The sequence below is a fragment of the Myotis myotis genome, unplaced genomic scaffold, assembly GCF_014108235.1.
Source record: "Myotis myotis isolate mMyoMyo1 unplaced genomic scaffold, mMyoMyo1.p scaffold_m19_p_12, whole genome shotgun sequence".
Lineage (NCBI taxonomy): Eukaryota > Metazoa > Chordata > Mammalia > Chiroptera > Vespertilionidae > Myotis > Myotis myotis.
In genome coordinates this window covers 24721303-24748005 of record NW_023416316.1, presented here as the reverse complement: position 1 = coordinate 24748005, position 26703 = coordinate 24721303, and the positions used below count along the sequence as shown (strand labels likewise).

The following is a 26703-nucleotide window of genomic DNA, read 5'->3' as shown; positions in this document are numbered from 1 at the left end:
TTTTATTCTTTATATATTTTTAATTTTTAAATCCCCACCCAAGGGTATGTGGTTTTTTAAAACTGATTTCTTTAGAGAGAGAAGAAGGAAGGGAATGGGGGGTAGGGAGAGAAACATCAATGTGAGAGAGAAACATGAAGCGGTTGCTTCCCATACACACCTGGCTGAGGATTGAACCCACAACCGTTCTGGTGTATGGGACGATGCTCCAACCAACCGAGCCACCAGGTCAAGGCCCAAGGCAGATCCATTTTTAATTTTTTAAGGAAACTCCAAACATTTTTGCTAGTGGCTGCACCAATCTGCATTTCCACCAACAGTGCACAAGGGTTCCCTTTTCACCACATCCTCACTATAACTTGTCATTTTTTATTTATTGGTGATGGCCATTCTGACAGGTCAACGCCCTTACTTTTGAATAAGTAGGCTGAGACACAGAAATGGGGAGATATCGAGATACCCACAGTGGCCATTGAAAGAGAGAGAAGCAGCACTCAAATCCAGGTCTAAAGGACTCTAACAGTAGTGCTTTCTCCTCCTGATGGCTGCCCCCTGCCTTGCATGTGCTTGCCGGCCTTCCTCCCCCAGCACAGCCACTCAGCACCTTGAAACACAAGGCCTGTTGCATAAGGGCCCTAACTTGACAGACCCAACCTTTCTGGACTCTCCTGCCTGATTTCACACAATTGAGTTTATTTCTAAACACACTGTGATTGCGGCTTTGAGTTAATCCCTAAACCAAGGATTTATTTGAGAGTACTTTTAAATTTATTTTATAGTGTTGCTATTTCTAGTTTTATTGCATTGTTTTGAGAATTTGGCATGTACAGTGTTTGCTTTTGGACTTTATTGAGATTTCTTTTGTGGCCTATTATACAATCAATTTTTGTAGAAGTTCTATGGTGGCTGGAAAAACAGATGGAGTCTCTAGTTGTAAACTATAAAAATTATCAGGTTACTTATGTATAAGCGATAAAACCAAACTAACCAATTATATTATCACATGTTTTATATTTTTATTTACTTGACCTATCAAAGACTGAAAGATTTGTTAAATTTTTCTCCATTGTCTCTCACAATTTCTTCATGTTCTGGGTGGGGCAAAAGCAGGCTTACAATTGTTTGTATGGAAAAATAATACAATGAGTAACAAATAATAATACAAGAATAAACTCTGTTCCACATACTCACAACTGTAAACTTACTTTTGCCCCTGTATTTCAACAGTTTTTGCTTTACATCTTTTGATTTTATGTTGTTTTGAGCATGAATGTTCATTACAATTACACTGTTATTTTTCAGCAATGTATACACTTGCTTAGTACAAATATCAGGTGCTTAATAGATAATCATTGAGTAAACTGAGGATTAAAATATCTTTCAAGGTAAAATAAACCCCTTTGTCATTTCATTGTTTTGTTTTATATTATATCTTGCTTGGTATTAATATTGAAACCGTTACTTTATTTTTGCATTTGCCTGCCATAGCATTGATCCTCCTTCTATTGGTATTCTATTAAGATTGTTTTAAGTGTATTTCTTGAAAAGAGTACATGAATGAATTTTAAATATATATGCTTATTAATGTAATGAATACTTGGTTTTGCATTTGTCATCTTGTTAGCAGTCTTACTCTTGTCAAGGCTTCCTTTTTGTTTCCTTTGTCTGTTTTGATACTCAGACTATATGTCTACTCTTCTCCATTCTGGATATATTAACCTTGCTTCTTGTTTCAACCTTCTGGAGTACCACTTAATATTCTGAAGAATAGTGTGGGATGGAAAACTTGCCCAGAATGAGCCTCTATTGCTTTGACACATGGTAGAATTTAGCTGGGTATACAATTCTTGGGCTATCACTTTCTCCCCTTAAAACTATAAAGTAATGCAAAGGAAAAATCGGGGCTAGTTTGATTATTGTTCATTTGTAGGTATCTAGTTTTATCTGCCTGGATGCTGAAAAAAATTATTTTTCTTTATTCTTAGAATTAAAATATTTTGCCAAGATAGATCTGGCTGTGGAACTCTTTTTTTAAATATTTTTATTGATTTCAGAGAGGAAGGGAGAGGGAGAGAGAGATAGAAACATCGGTTGCCTCCTGCACGCCGCCCCCCCTCCCCCCCGCCACTGGGGATTGAGCCCGCAACCCAAGCACATGCCCTCGACTGGAATCGAACCTGGGGCTCTTCAGTCCACAGGCCGAGGCTCTATCCACTGAGCAAAACCAGCTAGGGCTGGCTGTGGCAGTCTTGATTTTACCTAGGACACTCCCTGTTCAATCTATACACCCAAGTCTTTTAATTCATAAAATATACACAAACATATAAATATATACTATTTATTATATATAATATAAAATATATACTATATATAGTATTATATGTAATATATAATACCATACTTACTATATATATTTGTATTATATTCATATATATTCTTTTCTGTCCTCCAAAACACCTGATTATCTGTGTGTTGTCTTTTCATTCTCCAAATCCATATCTGTCATATTTCCTTCCATGACTTCATTTCTTGGTCCTTGTCCTCTGCATTCTGGAAGAGCATCTTGTTTTATTTTCTTTTGTTACAGGGTATGAGCATATTGAGTTTCACTAATTTCTGGTGAAATGACTATACCATTCACAGGCGCAGTAGCAGGGCACAAGGTTTTCATCTCATCACATTCTATCCAATATTTGGTATTATCTAACATTTAAAAATATTTGTATTGATTTCAGAGAGGAAGGGAGAGGGAGAGAGAGATAGAAACACCAATGATAAGAAAGAATCATTGATTGGTTGTCTCCTGCATGTCCCACACTGGAGATCAAGCCTGCAACCTGGGCATGTGCCCTGACCAGGAAATGAATCATGACCTCCTGGTTCATAGGTCAGCACTCAACCACTGAGCCATGCTGGCTGGGCTTATCTGACTTTCTAATCTTTCAAGAATAAGGTGGCACTTCATTAGCACTTGACTTTTCTACCATTTGACTGCAATATATAAACATGTTAGCCATTCAGGTTCTTTGTTCTGCAGGTTTGCTGATTTGCTTTTCAAGAGCCTCAGTTTTAAGCTTTACTGTCTCTAACGTATTTTTATTGTGTTATTGACATTTTCAGTTTCCCAGTAATTTTTTATGATCATATCCCTTTTCACCCCACCCCCTTATCTCAGGCTATTTCATGGAGACCATGTTTTTTCTGCATATGATTGGGGTTACCAAACATCTTTCTAAACTTTTCTTCTTTATCCTACAATAGATCATTTTCAGAGGCAGACTCTTCCTTATGCTTCTTCTGGGTATTGTTTGCCTTTGATCATTTTTGCAACACTTTTTCAAAGCCTGAATGTTAGGTGTTTTCAATGTATTCATCCTCAAAAGCAAGCCGGTCTTTTTAGACATGACTTATCAAAAGACACATTATGCAGATTGTCCTTGGCCCTGTTTTCTGTCTACTTATACTGCAAGTGAGTATGCTTCTCAGAAGACTGGAGACGAAGTATTTGAGCACAGATTTTGGTGTCCAGCAGGCTCTCTTATGCTGTTCTACATTACTAAGGTGACCTTCCCCCCTCAGAGCCTGATTCCCTGGTACTCTGGATCAACACAGCACATCAACTCATACATTGCTGCACGGTTTTTCTTTCTTGTGCATATAACTTTACTTAGGAAGTTTCTGCTTCCCAGGATACAGTGCACTCCTAGTGCCCCTCCTGTCCTCTTCCTATCCAATTTTCCCCTTAGGAATGTATAGCTCTGTGTAAATTTAGAAAGACAGATGAGAATGAAGAGAAAAAGCATCTTGGTTGCCTCCAAGATCAGCAACTGTGAGTAGAGGCATGGCTGTCCATTTTCCTGATTGATAAAAGCCCTGGGTTCTCTATCTCAGATTGTGAGGGGAAGAAGAAAAAGTCTGCTCATTATTTCTAGGATGATTGCTCTTTTATGAGGCAAGGTTCAGAATTCCAGGAGGCAAAGTTTGGTAGGATTTTCTCAATCCAGTTCTATCCACTTTATAATTAGTGAAGCTTCCAAACTTCTGGAATGTCAGTGAATCTTAGGGCCCTTTGGTTCTTTGAGGTAGGCATTACCATCCATTCTACAGCTGAAGGAACTGTGGCCAGAAAGGTGACATAGCTATGCAAGGTCAGGATGAGAAATATGGAACTGGTCTTTTGACTTCATACCTACTTCTCTTTCTTCAACCAGCTCTGGGCTGTCAGTCCCAGATGATATAGGAAAATGATCCAGGTCTTGCTCCTCCTTCTGAGACCTGGTGACATAGGGAAGAGATGGCTTATTCTGAGGCTTCCAGATTCTCTCCAACATGGCAAGTTTCCATGGTGGGAACAGTTGGTCCTGGAGATTCTGGGGGACACGCTTAATCAGTAAGTGGGATGGGAAGAGAGCCATCAGCATCTCTCTCTGGGTGGGAAGCTCTGGCCTGCCACAAAACACTTTGTGATAATTTAGGGTCTGCATGTTGAACATGAAGTGCCCACGGGCAGAGGGAAGTGGAGAGCTGAGGCAACTACAAGGCCACTTTAGGGAACTGGGAAACCAGGCTTAGCTGCATCTCTGACTGTGAGAACAGGGCAAATCATTTTCCCTCTGTAGGTGTCTATTTTTCTCATTTCTGAAAATGATGGATTGGACCAAAGATTTCAAAGGTTCCTTGCAACCACAACATTTTATGCTTCTCTCTCCAACAATTGAGGGAAATGATTAAGGAGTTAGTTTTGTGTGGGCGTGTGTTTAATTTAATCTGATTTTATTCAGATAATTGCCACTGTGTCTCACTCCTCTTTGCAGATATAAACCTGGATAAAAAAATGTAAATATACCTCCCAACTTCAGAATCTTGATTAACTTCCCAACCACTGATGAATTGTTGCCTAAATGCAATTCATTCTTTAGCTGGTTTGGGGCCTCGGAGTTTGAGTTTTCTGCAGGAAGAAACCATTTTTCAGTGGCAAGTATAGCCAAGAGCGGCCCTATTTGCTAAATCCTAGGTGAGAAACTCCAGCCAGATGGGAGAGGGGAGAAATGATCGAGGCTTGCTCTTTTCTCTGCTCAGTTTAATCTTTTTCCATGGGTTTGCTGACTGTTTCTGTAATTAAATAAGGGAGGTATTTGTCATCTAGGGTTCCTTTCAGCCAAGATGAATGGGACACAACTTTCTCAGGAAGCTTCTGACAAAACCCTGTTTGTGGCCAGTGCCAGGATGTGTACAAAGGCACCAGGCTGTGTGCATTGGGAACTCGGGTCCACTTCAGGTCTGTGCCAGGTCACCGCTGCGCCCAAGCCCTGGAGAAACACTGTTTGGACACAAAGTGCCTCGACATAGATGCCTGTGAGATTAATGTGACGTGGAGCGGCTGTAAAGCACCTCCCAGTAAGTGAAGGGAAATGAATGAATGCCCGGCATTCGGGTGAGTTCTTGAGGCCCCACTCCCACAAGGGGCCTGCTCGAGCATCGTGCGTAGATTTGCTCTAAGGCTTGAAACCTCTTTAGTCAGAGAGAGAGTTGGGCTGGAACCACTTGGGGAACACTCGTCTCTCTCTCTCCTTCCAGTTGCTGAGTTTTAGTGTTTACTCACTCAGAGGCGCACAGCAGTTCAGCTTTTACCACCCACTCCCATGTCTGTATTCTTATTGGGAACGTATAGCCATTTGTGAGGGAGACATAGAAAACATTACTATCTCTGTGTCCCAGCGAAGAAACAAGCTCAGGCAGGTACAACTAGCAAGGGACTTGGTTGGGATATGAGCTCAGGTATTTGACTCCCTGAAGTTACTGCAGAATGAGCGTGGGGAAGCATCGCACGAAGGGCTTGGCATTCACTTTCTCATTTAATGTGCAAAACAACCCTATGAGACAGATACTACTGTGATCTGCATTTTTCAGATGTGGAGACTGAGGCTCAAAGAGGTTAAGTCACCTGCATTTGGTCACACAGCAAGCAATTGGCAGAGCAGAGGCTCTGACTTCACAAGCCTTCGCTCATTCCATAGGCTCCCATGTTTCTCTGTGAAAAACAATTTCCAAAACACATTCACTTCTTTAGTCTAACTTTGACCTTCACAAAGTCCCATGTTATAGGTAGAGTAGACCTTATTACCCTCATTTAATGGATGAGGAAACAAGCTCAGAGAGGGTAAGTGACTTCCTCAAATTCGCATGTTAGTAAGTGGCAAGGCTAGGACTTGAACCTGGGACTTTTGTTCTTGGCATACAGTTCTCTCTCAAACATGCAATGCTGCTTCTTAGGGAGGCAGTTGGATAAAAGCTGAGGAAGCAACTGGGACATTTAAAAGGAGGAAGAATAAAAAATAAAATTTGCTTAAAAGAAAAACAATCACTCCACATTTATGGCTTATTATGCTTTTGATCCCCCAAAATAGTCCAATTCAGTTATATGAAACCAAGCTCATAGATATATTTGATTTTTTTAAGAGAAAATTCTTTACACTTTTCTTTTCAAATTTCTATTATAAAATACAAACTACATAAATAAGTATATAAAATATGGATGTTCAGTTGAAGGAGTAATAACAAAGCCAATATCCAACTGCCCATCACTTAGTTGAAGAAATGGCTTTTATTTATTTGTAAACAGTAAATTGTAAAATAACTTAATTTTTTGGTCTCTAAGATACAATTTTTTTGTTATGTGTCATTCTGTGATTTTTGTTTACTTCATCACTCCCCTCTTCAAAATTTCTATCATTATTTCATTTAAAGAAGGTTGGAAAACAAATATTACTTCTCAAATTCTTTATTTTTCTTTTTTAAAGTAAAAAAAAAAAAACAGGAGTCAAATAGTGAAACAGCAAAACCAAGTCAGTGCTGAGAGAGCAGTTTGGCCCATAAGAGTTTGGGGGTTCAGTTTGGACAGGTTGGGTTCAAATGCCAGCCCCACTGCTGATAGGCAACTCTGAGAACATTACTTCAACTTTCGGGATCTGTCTCCTCCTCCGTAAACCAGGGTGTCACACCCCTGTCTCAGGGTGACTGTGAGGTCAGAAAGAGCAAAGGCACCCAACTTCTAGATTTAGAAGTTATGCGGTTAGATGGGATTTCTTGCAATTATGAAAGGCATTTTAACTTAACGGCTCTTTCCCTCAATAATACCACAACATAAGGAAGGCAGAGTGGTAGAATATACCCATTTTACAGATGAGAAGCCTCAATGAATGAAAGGTTTTGCTCATAGAGACATGGCTGCCCCCAGGCAGAGACATAATTCTAAATTAGGCCTTCTAAATTTTAATCTAGTGATTTTTAAATGGTTTGTTAATTTTTAAAAATGATTATATTGCTTGTCTAATTGTGTACAATTAGAATGTATGTCTTTAATTTTCTCTTCAACTTCTGGTAGAATGTTCCATTTCCCCCTCACAGCTGTGCAGGTGACAAATGCAGGAAATTAACAAATTACATTAGAAACCTCTTTGGTTTCCTCAGCTCCTTTGCACTTGGCTTTCAGCTGATGTCTTTAGGGGTAAGAAGCGCTCTCATGTGATCACAGCTGTGAAGCCAACTGCCTTTTAATTACCACACTGCAAAAATCATGTCTCCTCATGTCAATTTAGAACCTTTAATTAGTTGATAGGCTGAAATAGCATCTATGGAGGGAAAGGTATGCTGGGGCCCAGCTCGATGCTTGCAGTGGAAGAGGACTCAGCATTTTCATCTGCGGGATCTTCCCATCTCTCCAGGGCCACCTCCTACTCATCTGTCCAAACCTGTTCACAGCCACCTCCTCCAGGGAGCCTTCGCTGCTGTCCCTCAGTTCTCCTAGCACTATTTCTTCCCCTTTCTGTGGGAAGGCTAAATATCAGGGACATCAGAGCTCCAAAAGAAGGGGTCATCTTAGGTTCAATGTACCCTGTGAGCCAATGCCTTCCATAAGGAAGGGAGCAACAGGATGCTGGACTCTAGATCTCTGAGGTTTGCTTCATGGTCAGTCCTGGGAAAATGAAATTGAATCAAGATAAAAGATTCAAAGGTGCTTTCCAAGAATGTGAGGTTTTTTTCAGTAAGGCAGAGGAGGTCGTCCTGGACCAGTAGGACTGGGGCTGGGGCAGGGGTTAAAGGAAATGAAAATGGATGTGTGGCTATGGAGTACAAAGACCCAGTTCCTCTGTGTATCCGCTGCAAGTCTACCAGCAGTCTGTTAGGCCTCAGTTTCCTTACTTGTTAGCCCTGACTAACTCTCCAGGGCCCTTTAAAAAAAGAGAGAGAACTTATACATGAAACTATATTATAGGAAGTCAGTCCTTGTGCTAATGGACGGCAAGGGTCAGGAGGCTCAACTGGTCTGCTTTGCCCCACCTTTTCTACCACTCCAGGCTCCTTTCTCAGCCTGGCACTCCAGCCTTGTTTCCCAAAACATACAGGGCTCTCTCTCGTTTCCCTATGAAGAAGCCTTCCTAAACACTCCCACCTCCAGGCTAGGCCACCGCCATCAAGACCTTGCATTACAATTGCATCCTTACTTCCCTCAATAAGACTGCAAAATAAGAAGCACTCAAATACTTGTTGAACAAATGAATGCATGAATGAATGCAAATGGAGCACGGGTAATGTGTGGGTCCCAGAGGGAAAACTGGAATCAATGTCTGACTGTATCTGGGAGGCTGATATGGATCAATATAAAGTAGAAATATTTAATAATAAGATGTTCAAAAATGAGTCAAAACCTTGCAAAGTACTGAGTCCCCCATAACTGGAGGTATTGAAGGGGAAGCTCAAGAATCGTCTAATAGGGCCATGAAGGGATCCCCAAACCGGCAGGGAGTTCGCATTACTCAGGATTGTGTCTTGTGGGCACTGTTGGTGGCATATCCAATGATTTTTAGGTGAACCCAGATTAGTATTTTATAACTTAATAGGAATGCTTTCTCTTTATTTACCTTTATACTATCTTCTTAGTAAACGATACTACTTTTCCATTCATGGTATTTAAATAAAAGGATAAGTCAATTTAAATGAAAATACTAAATAAGATAATAATACTGGTGGCATATAGATTTGGCAGAATTAAGAAAGTGACATGCAAACGATGAGGTCTGAGAAAAAGAACTGCAGGTTCAGTAAGAAGTCTTACAAAAATATAGGTCCTCAGAAATAAAAATCTACTGAAATCTCCATCACTTTCCATTACATTAAGTCATAATATGAATTTAAACAATCTAGAGTGAGCTAGACTCTCACCTGGGCACTGGAGAATGGGCACTATCATAAGTACCAAAAAGAGTGTGGGTCTCTCAAATAAAAGAAATTAATGACATAGAAAAAAATAATTGTAGAAGTAGAAATGGCCTAAGTAAGGGGGTTATCATATTAAGCAATATCTGGAACATGCTTGTACTAAAAAATTGTTTTTATTTATCTGAAATTCAAATTTAGCTGGGCATCCTGTATACTACCTGGTAACCCTATGTAACCATCCAAGTCAGAAATGGCAAATACACTTGAGCCTATGTGATATTGTCAGCGGGGCCTGACAGTGGCTGCCAAGAGAAGGGGGTTAAGTCAGTGGACAGCATGTGGTGATCAATTAGTTATGTCTGCAATTAGCACAGGAAGGGGAAATAATAGCACCAACATCATTCATTTATCTGCCATCTTGGGCTTGTTTTACACTTTGAGGACAAGGGACTTGCCCAGGCTCACAGCCCAAGTCCACAGCTGGGCTGAACTAAACTCATTTGCTGCTCCATGCTGCCTGCTCAGAATCAAAACTGAATGCTCCCAGTGCCATGACTACATAATCCCAGGCTACCCTCAGCAAACGTGAACACCCACATCAGCGGCCAGGATGCACACCGCCAGGCAAACCCTCCACCTGATCCAATTCATCATCATGACTACATTTGAATGCCCTAGAATAACACCAAAAATGTGGAACAAAATCATTTACACTCAGAGAGTTCTGTTGAAAAAGATGTCATTGTGACAGAAAGCACTCAGGGGTCTGAACCACTGCACTCTTTCTGTAATACCTCAGGGCTTTTGGTAATACAGTTCTACATTTGACTCTTGGTAGAAACAAAAAACAATTATGCTTTATTACAAAGCAGATATTTCCCTTACTGTTATTGAATCGGAGGGGAGTGAATTAAATTTGGGGTTTCTTCTTCATCTCTCTGTTAGTCCCGCCCTCTTTCCGTGGGTCCCCTCCTTGTAAAAGTAAGGAGACAGCACGAGGTGGCTCTTTATTTCAGTTCTGAGACTTTGTGATTTTATAATTTGATGCTTAATTTACAAACCAAGGAGAAAGACTTCTTTCTTTAGGTGAGAAAATGAGAATTGGTGGACTAGAGACAACATTGCCAGAAGGGTTTTAAACCAGTCTCTTTCACAAAGATATTTAGCCTAATTCAGTGATGGCGAACCTTTTGAGCTCGGCGTGTCAGCATTTTGAAAAACCCTAACTTAACTCTGGTGCCGTGTCACATATAGAAATTTTTTGATATTTGCAACCATAGTAAAACAAAGACTTATATTTTTGATATTTATTTTATATATTTAAATGCCATTTAACAAAGAAAAATCAACCAAAAAAATGAGTTCGCGTGTCACCTCTGACACGCGTGTCATAGGTTCGCCATCACTGGCCTAATTGTTTATGTCTCCATTTGGATATTAGCCTTTTACTATCTGCTCTTCTTAATCAATCAAATTCATTCGTTCATTTTCTCATTCATTCAATGAAGACTTATTTTCTAGAAAAATTATAGATGCGTTTTCTCTTGACTTAGAAACCCCACTTCTAGGAATTCAGCCCCAATTTACACTGGCACAAATATGACACATAGCCAAGGTGATTGGAAACAATCCAAATGTCCATCAGTAGAAGACTGTCTATACACCCTATAGTACGTCCACACAAAGAAGTGCAAAGCGGCTGTAAAAAAGAATAAGGAATGTCATTTATAGATCGATAAAATAGTGAGTTCTGGGTCAAGTAAGTGAAAAAACAAGGTACGGAACAGCATATATAGTATGCTCCCTTTTGTGTAAGAAGGAAGTAAAGGAATAAACACACACACACACACACACACACACATACAATCTGCAAAAAGAAACACTGGAAGAATAAATTTTAAAAAACTAATAAAAATGGTTATCTATAGGGGTGGTATGGAACAGAACAAGCTGAATCAGAGCCAAGAATTCTCTACTTGTTGTATAGTTTTGACTATAGAATCATAATATAAAAGTTGTATACATCCTATATAATAAAAGGCTGATATGCAAATTGACCAAACGGTGGACCGACTGGTCGTTATGACACACACTGACCACCAGGGGACAGACGCTCAATGCAGGAGCTGCTCCCTGGTGGTCAGTGTACTCCCACAGGGGGAGTGGTGCTCAGCCAGAAGCCAGGCTCACGGAGCAACGGTGGCCAGAGCCTCTCCCGCCTCTGCGGCAGCGCTAAGGATGTCCAACTACTAGCTTAGGCCCACGGGGAGAGGGCACAGGCCGGGCTCAGTGACTCCTGAGTGCACAAATTTCATGCACTGAGCCTCTAGTTTAAAATAAAATTGTTCAATAAGAAGAAAAATATCAATCCCTAAAAACTTAAACAAAAATGAAGGCATTCAAATGGGAGGAAATGGTGGGACATCTGTAACACTCTCAACAATAAAATAAATTTTAAAAACAGAGTATATCAAGTTGCTATACTTGGTAGTCACACAGAGAAAAATCTATAAAGGACATTTGGACACATCTTTACTGTCCCCCCTCCCAACATAACACACACACACACACAAACATACACACAGCTCTTTGTGAAATATCTACAAAAAGTTGAAAGAACAGTACAATGAACACCACGTTCCTTTCACCATTCACCATTTTCCACATCTACTTTCTTCTCTCTCTCTAAATAAATATATACATATAAATATATACACTCACATATATACACACAAAGATACACATACACACATGCACACACATAATTTTTGGTTTTAAAGCATTTGAAATAAACTTATCAACATTTTGACACTTTACCCCTAAATAGTTCAGGATGCAGCTCCTAAGAATGACATTACATTTGTCGTTATCACATCATGAAAATGAGCAGAAATTCAGTATCATGTGATGTATAGTACACATTCAGATTTCTTCAATTTCCCAACAATGCTGTTTACATTTTTTAAAATTCAGGATTCAATAGATATTCATGCCTTGCATCTGGTTGTCATTTTTTTAGTCTCTTTTCATCTAAGAACAGTCCCCTGCCTTTCTATTGTTCTTACTATTTTCCACAACATTAACTTCTTTGAAGAATCCAGGCTGGGTGTAGAATGTCCTATATTTGTCTCATTATCTCCTTGTGGTCAGATTAAAGTTAAACATTTTGTTTAAAACATTAAATATATTTTCTAGCTCAGTTCAATAAAAACATCTAGAAGCAGTGAGCCCCAGTAGCAATGAGTATACCTAGCACCCAGATCTTGGTTTCTAACTATGATTCCTCACCAGAAAGAATCAGAATCCTTGGAGAAATGGCCCATTTAAGTCTAGGGCAGGTAAATGCCCAAACTAACTAAGGGCAGAGAGGAGAGGAAGGGCGAGAAGAGGGCAGGAGGAGAGAAAGAAAGCACTAAAAAGGGGAATGCTCTTTTGCAGAGAAAAATGCCAGCTTAAATGTAGAAGGAACACCAGAATTGGAAATGATCATTTGCAACTCCAAAGTAATTAATAGTGACTCAGGCAAGGACCATAAACCGATGCTAAAACCATTGGGTAAAAGATTGTGGGGAAATAGGATATTCACATGGTCTCAAAGTCTTACCCCAAAGATTAGTTAATAATTACTGAGAGGAAAAGGTACCTTCACAACAAACCAGCAGATATCACTTTAGCCAGTGATCAAATTTAGCATCATCAGTAATAGTTCAAATGTAGGCCTCTGGTGTGATGCACTGGGAAGAACATGGTATTTAAAAAGCGTAGCATTCTTGCCCAAACTGTTTAATCTGAATCTAATCAGGAAAAAATGATCAAGTCCAGATTTGGGATTTGTGGGACATTTTATACAACTGGCTTGGGCTTTTAAAAAAGATCAATATCCTGAAAGCAAAAAAACACAGGAACCTTCTAGTTTAAAGAACTGAGCACATGACAACAAATACAATGCAAGGTCCCTGGTTGGATTCTTGATCCCTTCTCACCCACCCACCACCCACAAATAAGTGGCAAAAAGGACATTTTGGTACAAGTGGTGAAATTTGAATACGGACCACATATTAGGTAATGTTACTGTTTCACTGTTAATTTTTTTAGATGTGATCATTATATTCTGGTGATGTAAGAGAATATAATTGTTTTTAGGAGATTCATGCTGACACATTAAGGGGTGAAGTGTCATTATGTCTGCAAATTATTGTCAAGTGCTTCAACAAAAAATGAGTGTGTGGAGAGGTGGGGAGGGGCCCAGAAAAGGAGAGGAAAGCAAACATGGCAAAATGTAAACAGTTGGTGGATCTGGGTAAAGGAAATATGATGTTCATTGTGTTTTCTTTTAACTTTTCTGCAGGTTTGAAAATTTTCAAAATAAACAACTGGAAGAAAATTTGGGATAGAGGTAGAAACATAAGGAGAGCAGTGAAAACACTCTGCATTAAAACATAATGTCTGCAACTGATTGAAATGGCATCCGTTTAATATATTTTTAAAGATCCGTGAATTCATAATGCTACTTACAGAGGGAGAAATTGAGAAGGGAAAAACCCAAATCAAAACAAAAACAATGATTCCTGGAGGTTCTCTTAAATTCCAGCCCAGACTCTGGGCTTCCCACCACCACCAAGGGAGATGTGGTCCCACCCTCACGGAGGGAGCCCACAATGATCAGACCAGCCTGGCACAGAATGCGAATTGAACCTTTGATGATGCTGCCAGGCAGATGGGTCTTAGAGGCAGTAATCTGGCTGGAAGGGCTTCCCAGGAAAGAAATGCTTAAGCTTAGAACTGAGGAAAGATTCCTTTTTGCTAGTCTAGGCTGCTGGGTTGGGCCACAGCTGCCCTGCTGTGCCAAGAGTCTCTGTACCTGTGACTCTAGCAATGGGCCTAGAGTTTCAGAAGACACCGAACATGAGAAGGGAGTCAGTCCCTGGCATGTGAAAAGCCAACGCACCATCTTAGAAGTGCTATGTAACAGCCAATGTAGGAACTTAGGGGACATTTGAGAAATTTATGCTTATATTGTCATTTGGGCATAATCTAACAGTTATCTACCTAGGACTGTTTTTCTCAAGTTGAGCACTTCTCGATTTATAAGCCTCTATCTCTTCATCATGGAAATAATAAATTATTTAATCTTCTTAGTAAACAGACTAAAAGTGAAAACCTTCTGTATAATTCAAAATGAAATTAGGCTATGCTCTATTAAAAAAACACAACCCATTCATTATAAAACCTCTCAGAGCAGAACTCTTAAGTCCTGTATGCTTGAAATACTTAGCATAGTTATTGATTTTCACTAACAACCAGTCCATCTATTTTCTGAATTCAAAAGAACCATTTATTTTTTATACATAACAAGTAACTGGATGAGTAATAGGTTTAAAAGTAGTGTGTGTGTGTGTGTGTGTGTGTGTGTGTGTGTGTGTGTGTGATGAATGATTTACAAGGAGAACACAGGCCTGCACTGAGAGGTTCACACCAGCCTGAGTTGTCATCTGCTGACAGGGAGGAAGCTCATTGCAGAGAGGGGCAGGGAGGGGCCCTAGAGACATGGAGGGAGCCTCCCTCCATTGCCTCCAGAGACCCCACTACTATGCCCTGAGGTCTGCTCCCAGCATTTTGTTTTCCTCATTCTGAAAAACAGGCCTAACTAGGATGATGCCTGCTCTCCCTTCCCCACAGTGTTGCCCTGAGGATTAAATGAAATTGTGTGAGAGGCAGTGCACCTGTGATTGCCAGCAGGGACTCTGGAGCCATTTAGACCTGGCAATCCCTTGGCACAACACTCAACTCCTCTGTGCCTCAGTTTCCTCATCTAGTGGAGATTAAGAGACATCGAACCTGAGAACTTGGCCTAACTGCAAGGCTGTTCCCACTATTCTACATGGAACTGCATGCCTAAGTGGTAAGTGGCTTAGGAACAGAAAGAGAACCAGGCCTCAGATCGTGAGATCCTAATGGAGGGAGTCATAGGCAGGACCCAAGAGAGAGAACAACAGGTTTAAGGTAGGTGCTGATGGCTTTAAGCCACAGGGGATATTGGGAATAATGGCATGACATTATCAAGGTTATATGGCTCATCAACTAGTCCAACACTCCCCCGTTACAATAGGAGGCCCAGGGAAGTCAAGGGTACACAGGCAACCCAGCTAGTCCCAGGGAGCGGATCCTAGATCTCAGGGTCCTGCCTCTGCCTGGGAGGTAGAATAGGTGGCTGTCTGGGTACCTGAGTCCTTGAGTAGGAGTCCCCAGGAGGGAGAAAAGTGAAGCATAGCACAGGGAACTGTGTGGGCATCATCTAAGGTCATTTCACAATCAGCCAGGGTCACGGATAAGGAGCTGGGACTGTGAGAAGCTAAGGAACCTGCCCAAGGTTACTGGCTAACACGTGCCAGAACCTAGATATGTACCCAGTCCCTTGGACCCCAAGCCCAAGAAATGCACCCAGTTATATTGGTATTGTAAGTTGATCAAACAGGTTAGCCCCTCTGTACAAATGGGCCCAAGACCATCTTATCACATGGGACAGAGAAGGGGCAGTCAGTGCTGTGTTATGACACAAACCCTGTGCTTTTGTTCCAGAGCACCTGCCCAGCAGCCACCAAGGACCCCAGGCCCTGCCTCACAGGAGCACTGCCACGGGCCTGGGGGGAAACAGGACATTTACAGGGGAAGATGCTCAGGCTCCAGCAAGAGGAAGAGGTTTGTGTAAGGCCCCCCATACAGGAGATGGCAGGGACCGACGGAGGCCAGGCGCCCTCATGTTGACCCAGTGCTCTTTCCTTTGGTCCTTAGTCGGAGCCAGGGGTCCCCTCTGGGTGCTCCTGGTCACTAGGGGGCTGGTGGTCTTACTGGCTGAAAGAGGCTCCCGGGTTAGTGTGTCAGACCTGGGCTGGAGCAGGACACACTCTGTCTGCACCGCAGCTTAACAAGAGTCCTTGTGATCCGTGATGCTGACTGCAGGGACATCCAGAGCTGGTGAGAGCACTGACTGCACCCGCATTTCACTCTGACATTCCAAGAGGGGATCCTGGGGCTGAATCATAGATGTTTTCCTTGAGCCAACTCCAGAGTCTGACTGCCTATCCTTAAAAACCTTCCCCCTCAGCGGACACCGGGGCTCCCATGACAGACCCCTGGTAGTCCTGGATGAGAGGCACCTTAGAGCAGCAAGAATAATTTAGGGTCCTGTGAAAATTCAGATGCGGGATCAGCAGGTTTGGGGTGAGGCCTAGACATCTGCATTTCTAATGTGCTCCCCGGTGCTTCTGCTAGTCTCGTGGACCCCACAGCTTTGGACAATCTCTAGACCAGTGTTTCCCAAATGTCCTTGATGAGAAGAACTATCCAGGGTACTTGTTAAAAATCAGCTTCCCAGGCTTCTTCCCTGGAGATGCTGATCAGTGGGCCTGGGAATCTGATTTTTAACCAGTAAACCAGTATGCCACCCCCACCGCAGCCCACCTGATGAGCCCTACCTTCAGATCCATTTGAGAAGCATTGCCGAGTACGACCCCTCATCTGGTGCCTGAACCCCACCTGCTTCTGTACAGCAGAATCACCCGAGTGCTAACAAGTGCACAGAGGTCCAGGCTGTTCCTAGATGCAGGACAAGGGCCGGCGAGGATGACCAACTCATCCCCGTTTGCCCAAGACTTTCCTGCCCACACTTCCTTCTCCACCGTGATTACCTCTACCCCTCACAACAGCCCTATACGTTGGTTATTATACCCATTTTACACATTTGTTCTCTGGAGGGAGTTACTTTTCTAATTCCCTCTCCAGTTCTTTCCAGACTCAGGCTATAATTCCAGACTCAATGCTATCTGCAGTCACGCTGCTTACTAGCAGCATCACTCTACCATGAGCAGTGCGAGTGATTTATTTATTTAGAATGAATTATTTACACCCTGCACGTTTCCAGAAAGGGGCTGAGGTGGTGAAAGATGCATAAACAATGAGGCCATTGGAGTTACACGCTGGAAACTGGTATTAGTTTAGATGCCATGGTCTGGAATTAATAATGGGGTCAGAACCTTGAATTGCATCTTTAACCAGCTGACAGGAAAGATCTGAGTTGGGTCCTTGGCAGGAATAGAACGGGAACCTCCGTGCACTCAACAGCAGCATGCCCTTCTTTGCCTCTGCTTCTGTGAACACTCAACTAAAAAAAAGTGTGTGTGCCTCTTACAGCTGCCGTGGGCTTATTTTGTCTCTCCTGTAGGTTCTCTGTTTTAATTTTACTGTTCTGAGTCACCTTCATGGTCTGTGACAGTTCATCTCATCCACACAGCTTTCAATCGGGAGAGAAATTGAGACCTAAAAATCATCAAGGAGCTCCCTGCCCAGGCCTGGCTGGTGTCTCAGATGGCAAAGCATCAGTAGTAATAACATTAGCCATACATCTCTAGGGGCTTGCAGCCTGCAAGGTGCTTCTACCTGCTCCACTTTCCCTGTCCTGTGTCTTCCTCTCAACGGCCCCAGAAGAAGGGCAGATTTAGCTAGCCCATTTTGCAGATAAGTTCAGTGAGGCTGTAGGAGGTTGCCAATTAGTCCAAGCCTGCTTTATCAACAAGAGACAGAGAAGGGACAATTACCCAGACTTTGCGGATTGCAGGCCTCTGTCCTGGCTACTGTGCCAAACTGCCTCTCTGCCACGTCCAACTGTCCTGAGGTGGCAGCACTGGGCACTGGAATTCACACTAGGCCTGGGAGGGTATACAGCAGGCACAACACTTGTTAAGTGAGGGAATGGATAAATAAATATAAGCAGGAGTCAGTGAATGAATGAATGAGTGAGAACAGAACACGTGACCTTCCTCACAGAAGATACTGCTGGTGTCCCTTCTGAGAGCTCATACTTCCTCTCACCCATTTGTATCTAAACCAAAAGCTACCAACTTCTCCTCACCTCACACGTGACATGCCACCTGCTCTCAGAAGCAGGCTTTACTGTTCTAGGCATCCACTGACAGGGCCAGGAAGGCCCATCCATAGGCTCTGGTGGTCTGTGGGGTCTCTCCCGCCCCCTCTACTTGGCTCACAGTGCATGCCCTTAATATTCCTTCTCCTCCCCCACCCTTTTTTTTTCTATGAATCTAGAAGGAGGAAGCATCTCATAGATTATTAATGTGCTAAATGGCCCCTCTGGAGACCAGCACCAAGAAATGGCTCTGACCCGCCCTGGATTATTGGCCTCCATTCTCTTTCTTAGACAGTAGCCACAGCAAAGTTTCCAGCAGGGCCTAATCACACCGACGTTCCTAAATGGTTTCCAGGCAAGTCCATAGTCCCTGTTATCTGCTCCACAGCAAGGGTGTGGCACCACGTGGGCTGGCCTGCTGAATTTTTTTTTCATTCTGGAAGGTAAATCACTTTTTAATTAAAGTATAGTTGACATGCAATATTATATTAATTTTACGCGCACAACATAGTGATTTGACATTTATATACCGTACAAAGTGATCACCGCGAAAAGTCCAGTATTCACCTGTCACCGTACAAAGTTATTGCGATATTATTGGCTGTATTCCCTCTGCTATACTTCACATCCCTGTGGTTAAACTCACTGCATCTGAGAGGTAGGCCCTGAAGAGCCTCCATTCTGCTTCTGACGTTAGTTTCAGGGTCTGCAGTACCAGAGTAAACAACCTTTGCTGCTGATGCAAAGCAGGGGGTAATTTTTAAACACCCATCACTGTAATCAGAGGTCTGAACCAAGGAAAACTTGTCATTGTAACAGCAGCTACTTACTGTTTTATAGTCTATAAAAGTACTTTCATTTTTAAAAAAGAAAAGCCTTCACTGATCCTCACAATTGCAAGAAATACAGAAGGCTAGCTTGTTATTCTCACATTCCATGAGAAAAAGTGAGGCTGAGAGAGATGACTAAGACCACAGTATATATTACAAAGCACTGAAGAGCGAGCCATGGGACTCAGCTCTGCTGTTATTGCAGGAACTTGGGCAAGATCCTACCTGTGTTGGGCCTCTGTTTCCCAATCTGTATAATGGGGAGACTGAACGAAATGATTATTAAGTCCCTACCAGCTTTGCCTTTCTATGAATCTACCTCAAATTCCACAACCCACAGCTATGGAAGAAACAATCTTTTGATTTTTCACACAACATAGAACTTTAATAAGAGAAAATCAAGCCAGGTGACAACATTCCTGTTCTTACGAAGCAAATGGCATTGACTGGCAATTTAAGTGATTCTGGAATTCTGTAAATAGCAAAAGACTTGATTTTTTTTTTTTTTTTAATGTTAAAACCAAGCAGGATTTAGGGTTTTCAGAAATCAAGTCCTAAATATGCTGGGACATAGCTGCCAACACACCTACTAACGCAGCCAACATTCTCCCTCTGCACGCCCTCCCTCCCTCCACTCCCGCACAGGAGCTCCTCCCAGGAGACAGCCCCATCACAAACTGAAGTGCTCCTTCCCAGGAAGGGCGTGGAGGGAGTGCCAAGGCAGGCTGGCAGGCAGGGTAGGCTGCCGAGGGGACTCTTGGGTTGGTGCCAGGAGAAATGCATCTACGATTTCATATAATCTGCTGCAGCTGCCTTTTTTTTTTTAATATTTGAATTTATTTTAATGTTAAATAATAAAATACTTACATCTGTAAAATAAAGTAAAATAGTCAATTGTTAAATTTTGGTTCATCAAGCAATACAATTTAAACAGTAAAAAAGGCAAGATGTAAAGTAGGGGAATTTTGCACAGGAATGGCTGGGATATATAGGAGGCTGCCTTTTAAAGGACAGGCTCTGCGGGATATGGTTGATGACGAAGTAGTGTTTGCATTTTCCTGAGAGCAGCCCTTTATCCCTTCAGGAATCTGACTTTATTTTCATCGGCTAGGCTATTTCTGTCTGTAAGCTAAAAGAAGGAGCTTTGTCCTGGTCTCTGAGGAGGTCAAAGCCCCTCTCGTAGCATCTCTTGTTCCTTCGCTGGGCTCTGCCTCCCTCTCTTGTTCCTGCTGCCCTGCCTCCATCTTCCCCATCCAGCTCCAAATCCTCCTGCTTTCCCCCCAGACCCTTCTGCTTTCAGAAGGGCAGACTAGGCTGCTGGGAGGTCTGCAAAACTGCTCAAAAAAAGTGCAAAGCAGGGTCAGAAGCAAGCCACTTTCAGACCTCTGAGGATAGGATTCTGTGGGGGTCTGCAAAAATTTTCAAAGGAAACATATTAGTTAAAAAGTATTGGGTCCAGCCTAGCCGGTTTTGCTCAGTGGGCAGAGCATCGGCCAGAGGACCAAAGGGTCCTGGGTTCCATTCTGGTCAAGGGCAGGTACCACGGTTGTGGGCTCCTCCCTGGCCCAGGCCCTGGTTAGGGCACATGCAGGAGGCAACCAATTGTTGTGTCTCTCTCACATCGATGTTTCTCTCTGTCTTTCCCTCTCTCTTCCACTCTCTCTAAAAGTCAATGGAAAAATATCCTCAGGTGAGGATTAAAAAAAAAAATTGGGTCCAGAGATAGGGGGCGAGGGCTGATGCAGAGGTAGAGACCATTTCAGGCCTCCTTTTCCTTTTCTTTAACAAGGAGCTGCAGGTGCAGAGCCATTGGGTCCTCCCAAGTTTGGCAGGCTCTTATGATCTGCCCTCAGGATCAGGATACGAGCCTGAGGCCTAGAAGGCAGGAATCCAGAACTATGCCAGCAAACATTGCCTGGGTGCCACTCAGCATCGGAGCCAGGCCTACACCAGGCCCAGGGTACGGGGTGAACGAGGCCAGGCCCTGACCTTCGGCAGCTCAAGGCCAGGGTAGGTGCAAGCACAGGGCAGCAAACACCTTGGGAGTGGGGTGTGGGTAATGGAGCATAGGTAAGGATGCGCTTCACAAAGAAAGGACAAGCAAGCTGTGCCAGGAAGGATAACCATGATCCTGCCAGGTGAAGGGACCATGGGCAGAGGAAACAGCCTGTACAAAGCCCTCGGCATGTAGGAGCAGGAAGTGGGCAGGGAGGATGGCGAGGTGATGGAGCACCCTCTTATCACACAAAGGATCATGGGCTTCATCCTGGCAGCACTAGGGTATGTTCTCCAGCGGCATCCCTGCTATCTGCTCCACAGGCGCAGCATGAACTGAAGTTCTCTGGACCAGGAGCACTTGTTAGTAGGTCCCAGTGTCTATGAACTGGACTTAGAAATCCCTTGGCTTTAACAAGTTGCCAGGAATCAACTGCCTCTAATCACCTGAGCCGCTGGTATAGACCCAGCAGCAGGGGTGAGCAGTGGGATGTCCAGTCCTTAACCAGGACCTGCTCGGAGCAGAGCCAGGAATTTGCATTAACAGCAGCACAACTGCAGACCCTATAAGTGACTCTTACAATATAGTTTGAGAGCCACCATCCTGGTCTGTGCCTACTCAACATAGTAAATATCCCCAACAGCAGGACCGGCGGAGACTGAATGCTTGGGGAATCTCAGGCAGCGGAGAACTCACTGCTTCACAGCCAGGCAGCCTGCTCCCTGCTGGATGCTTCCAGCCACAAGCGCAAACCCTGCTCCGCTCTAACTCTACCCGTTTTGCCTGTTTGTCCCCGCCTACGTCACAGAGAAGCAGCAAAATCTCTCAGAGCCATGCAGCTCTGGAAGCCAATATTCCTCCCTCCTCCCCAGCACCCTGTGTGTTCTCCAATCTGAACACTGCTCAGTCTGCAATGGCTAGACCCCGGCCCTTCCCAGGTGACGCCACGCTATGCCCTGGTGTGTCATTTCTATTGCAAGACCCAGGTCTGAGCCTCCACCTGTGTGGGTCTGACAGATGGGAGAGAGACAGAGCCCGCACGTCAGGCCCTGGCCTCTATGGAGGTCCTCAAATCTAGCTGGAGGAGCTGACATGCCCAGTGGCTAAGGGACTCACATCACGACTTAGACAATATTGGCCTCTCATCACAGCAACCATGAATCAAGAAGCCCGGCAAAAGCAAGTTAAATTTAACCAATTTCAGCACCAGGGTGCATTTCACCCCTCTGTCGTGCACATCTCTATTTTTGTAGCACCAGGAAACTGAAACAACTGATTACGTATTCCAGGCTGTCTCCCCCAAAGGGAAGTCAGAGCTACTTTTCAATTACACAAATTACATGCATTTTCCCATTTACAAAACTGTTTCAGAGCCCAGTTTTGAATAAGTTAAGGAATTCATCAAGTCCTATGACTGCAGACCTACTCTCTCAGCCCTCTACCATCTTTGTAAGCAAGGTCAGCCTTTTGGGAAGGGGATGGGGAGGTCCCCAGAGTCTAGCCCATGACAAATGGGGTTGTGCTCCCTGAGAATCGGGGGAGGCAGAAATCAGGCTCCAGGGCTACTCCCCATCAGGATTTAGATCTTTGTTCCTATATCAGCAGTGGAGGGTTTCAGGCTCCCAGACACTTCCCAGCGCTCAGTGATGATCTGTGTACCAGGCTCCGTGCTAGGCACTGGCAACTGGGAGATGAAGAGAATGGGAGTCCCTGCCCCCAAGAAGCTTACTGTGTAATAGGGAAGACCGGATATAGGATAAACTATTTTCCATAAAATGTAAAGACTGTAGGCAATACAGAAGCAGTGTAGAACCATGCTTCTCAGCCCTCTTTTCACTATCATTCTCACTCTCCCAGTAGAGTAATTTTTTCTAATCCTGCCCCACTCTTGAGACTTTAATGCCACAAATAGACTATATGCCTGTTTATATACTGTATGTATGTATGTCCTGTGCTTTATACATAAAAAGCGAGACATTTTGCCCCCTCCCCACAAAAAGCAGTTTTCACTCCTTGAGGGAGATGTCCTCTATTGAAAAGGCACTGTTCAGGAAGGAACAATGAATTCACTTGGGGGCTGGGAGGCACAGAAGAAAAGGGATCAGGGAAGGCATCACAGAGGAGGTGGTATCTATCCAGGGTTTTGAAGGATGAGCAATTCTGCAAAGCAGAAAAGGGACTCAGCATCAAGTCTTCCTTGTTGGGCAATCTGAGCTCCTGCCTCACTCTCAGACATTAGTGGTAGCTAGCCTCCAAGATGGTCCCTAGTGATCTTCAGCTCCCACTATGGTTAGTGTAGCAACCTCCCCATGCTGACACATTAAATAAGAACTAATTTGTATAATCGACAGAATATGACAGAAATGATGGCATGCAACTTCTGAAGCTAGGTACTAAAAGACTCTGCCATCTCTGCCTTGAACTCGCTTTGGGGGAAGTCATTCAAGCAGCCGTATGCAGAGACCCACATGGAGAGCCAGCCACGTAAGGGAACCACACTGGAAGCGATCCTCCAGCCCCAGCCAAACCTTCTGATGATGCCAGCTCCCAGCCTTCACATCTTCCAACGGGACCCCGAGCATCATGGAGCAGATGCAAGTCATTCTGTGGGTCTGAATTCCTGACCCACAGAAATGATATAATAATAAATGATTATTGCTGTTTTAGCCATTCAATTTTGGGGTGGTCAGTTACACAGCAATAAATAACTAAAACAATTCCCATCTCATAACCCGGTTCCCTAGCTTGTCAACCCCACTGAACAAGGTTGTCTTGTTTATACTAAAGTCAGCTGGTAAGCCAGGAGTTTCCAACATTGTGCTTGCTTCTGCAGCTCCTCAGAGAATTCCAGACAGTCCCAGTGAGGTTGTGAGAGAGCCAGTAACCTCCCTGAATTCCTCTCTGGGTGAGGATTTCCCAGACAGCTCAAACTCTCATCTGGGGAAAATGTCCACCTGCCAATCCTTTGTCTTGCCCTCTCTTCCTCCTTCCTCCCACCCTCGGATCATTCAGCAGGCATCCGATAAGGTCTATGAAGTGTCAGGCACCAGGAAAAACAGGAGTAACTCAGGCCCAGGTTCCATTTCTATGGCTCACAGCCCAGCCAAACATATCTGCAGAGCCCTAAAGGAGGGACAGGCAGAGGGGCATGGCGGGGGTTCTGTACATGCTTGCTAGAAGTAAACAGGGAAGTGAGAAGAATAATTTATAGAAGGGCTACTTTAGATAGTGCAGTGAGGAAAGGCTTCCTGGAATGGACAGCATTTTAAGCTGGGTCTCTAAGAATGGGTAGGACTGACATACTGGACATGGGGAGAATGGATGTCTCAGGAGGTGAAAACAGGGCTGGCAGGAAAGCCCAGGAGTGCTAAGAATCGGGGTGTTCAACCTGGGGAGGAGCAGGAGTCGGGGCAGGGCGACAACAACAATGAAACCAGGAACACATAGTGCTTACAATGTGCCAGGCACAACTGTAATCGCTTATTAACTATTTATTCCATACAGCAGCCCTATGAGACCCCGCCCTCTTACTACCCTGACTTCACAGATGACAGACTCAGAGTGGCAGCTCAGAGTGACAGCAGAGTGTGTAGGGAGCTCCTCAGCATTCAGGAAAGGAAGCTTAAGTACAGAGAAGGGAAGTGACTTGACCAGGGTCTCATGGCTGTGCATAGGCACCTCGGGGCCAGAAGCCAAGGCTCCCAGGGCTCACTGCGCTGTGCTGGCTCCAGTTACGTGGTTAGGTTGGCACTGTCACGTGCAGAGCTGCTTTTCAGGCCTCATCTCCTGTTGCACCCGCCCACATTCAGCGTGGCCTTCTCCGGCCACAGCACATGACTCACACTGCCCAAGCCCACACACACCCACCGCCCGTTTTTGAACACCCAGTTTCCTCTGCCAGCAGTGCTCTCCTCCATGTCTCCAGCTTTCCAACACCCTCTCCTCCTTCACAGTCAGCTCAGCATCACTTTCCTCAGAAACCTTCCTTGTCCCTGGACTGAGTGGGTGGTCCTTCCCTGGGACCTCACCCTCCCTCATCACACTTCTGTCATGGCTGGCTCCCACTGCCACTCTACCCCCAGCACCCTAGGCACGCAGGGCCAGACTCAGAGACTTCTTCAGTCAATTCAAGCAAGCAGAGTGAAACCAGATCCTCCTGTGGTCCAGCTCCTGCCTGCCTCTTCATTCTCACTCTCACCACCCGACAACCCACTCACCTTGCTCCAGCCCCACTGCCCTCTTTTCTGTTCCCTGAACACGCCAGGTTCTTCCCCATCATTGGTGTTCTACATTTGCTATTCTATCTGTAAACATGGAGGCTCTTCACCCAACCAGTTCCTCCTCATGCTTCAGGTCTCAACTCAAATGTCACCTGCTCCAAGATGATTTTTCTGACTGCCCCAAGGCAGTCAGTATTTATCTCCTCACCCTATTTATGTCTATCCGTTTCCTTACCATAGACTTACCTCATGGGCCAAATTGCCTAAGTTTAAATCATGGCTCTATTACTTACGAGCCGTGGATTTTCTGACAAGTTACTTAGCTTTGTGTACGTCAGTTTCCTTATCTATGAAATGGGGATGATAATGGAGCAGTTATAAGGATTAAATGAGTTAATGCATGTAAGTGCTCAGAACAGTATCTGGTATGTAGTGAGCATGACATATATATTATACAAGTGTTAGCTCTTAGTATTACTATTTGTTTATTTGCTTACTGCCTGCATCCCTCCTAGAATGTAGGCTCCCAAAGGGTAGAGACAATGTCTGTCCTGTTTGCCCTATATCTCCAGTGTCTACCAAAATTCTAGGTACACAGTAAGTTGCCCATTATATTTGTTGGGTGGATGATGGAGTAATGGATGATGGATGGATGAACTGATGGATGGATGAAGCAAAGAAGTAAAACATGTGCATAGGCAACCACTCATCCCAGATGGTCACATCTTTCTAATCTCCTCTCTCACACTCCAAATAACAGCTAGCACTGGTGAATGCTGCCTACAACAGACTGTACACACTCACTTGGTGGAACTTTCGACCGTGCATAACATTTGCTGGTATAAAGAGTAAACAACTGGCCTGTAGCCCCAGGAAAGGCTTACCTGAGGAGAAAGGCAGTCTTAGTAGACAAGAGAACTTCAGGTTGGGGAGGGAAGTTTGGTAAAGGACAACCTGGTTAAGGGGAAAGAGAGAGCAGGGCCCTGAGGCCTGAAGGTCCAGGGTGCATCTGAAAGGTGAGTTGTCTGGGGGGACGGAGGCATGGAATATATGGCAGGGACAGATGACACTGGACAGGCAGATTGGCTGGATGCTGATGGCCCTGAGAGTAAGGCTAGGGAGTCACTGAAAGATTTCAAACACACAGAGGTGGCCATGCCAGGATGGGCCAGAAGGTCAGGCCAAGAGGTGGGGCCAGTGGCTGTGCAATCACTAGGAAAGGGTGAGCCAGGGCCTAATTCGGGCAACTTAGAAACCATATTGGGCAAGGAATCATTTCTGCAAAAGACTGGTGGCCAATCGAGACAGTCCCCCAACCAAAGACAGCTTGGACCTTACCTGCACCAGATTCCAGCCTTGGAGGGACTCTGCAATGATGGACGTAACAGATGGACAGACGCCTCCAAACACCATCAAGTGGTTTGGCCCGTATTTTATTGCATCATAGAAGGCTTTCAATCCTTTCGCATTATCACACTGGGGAGCAACACAGAGAAAGAGAAGTCCAAATTAGAAATT

At 44.0% G+C, this 26703-nt stretch overlaps 1 protein-coding gene across 1 annotated transcript in view; it reads right to left on the bottom strand.

The window, feature by feature from the left end:
• The window catches only part of GABBR2 (gamma-aminobutyric acid type B receptor subunit 2), a 312749-nt gene that overhangs the window by 196176 nt on the left and 89870 nt on the right, over positions 1 to 26703 (bottom strand). The window contains exon 2 of the mRNA XM_036330236.1: positions 26524 to 26661. Coding sequence (XP_036186129.1) covers positions 26524 to 26661 — 138 coding nt within the window. The remainder of the gene's footprint in view (positions 1 to 26523; positions 26662 to 26703) is intronic.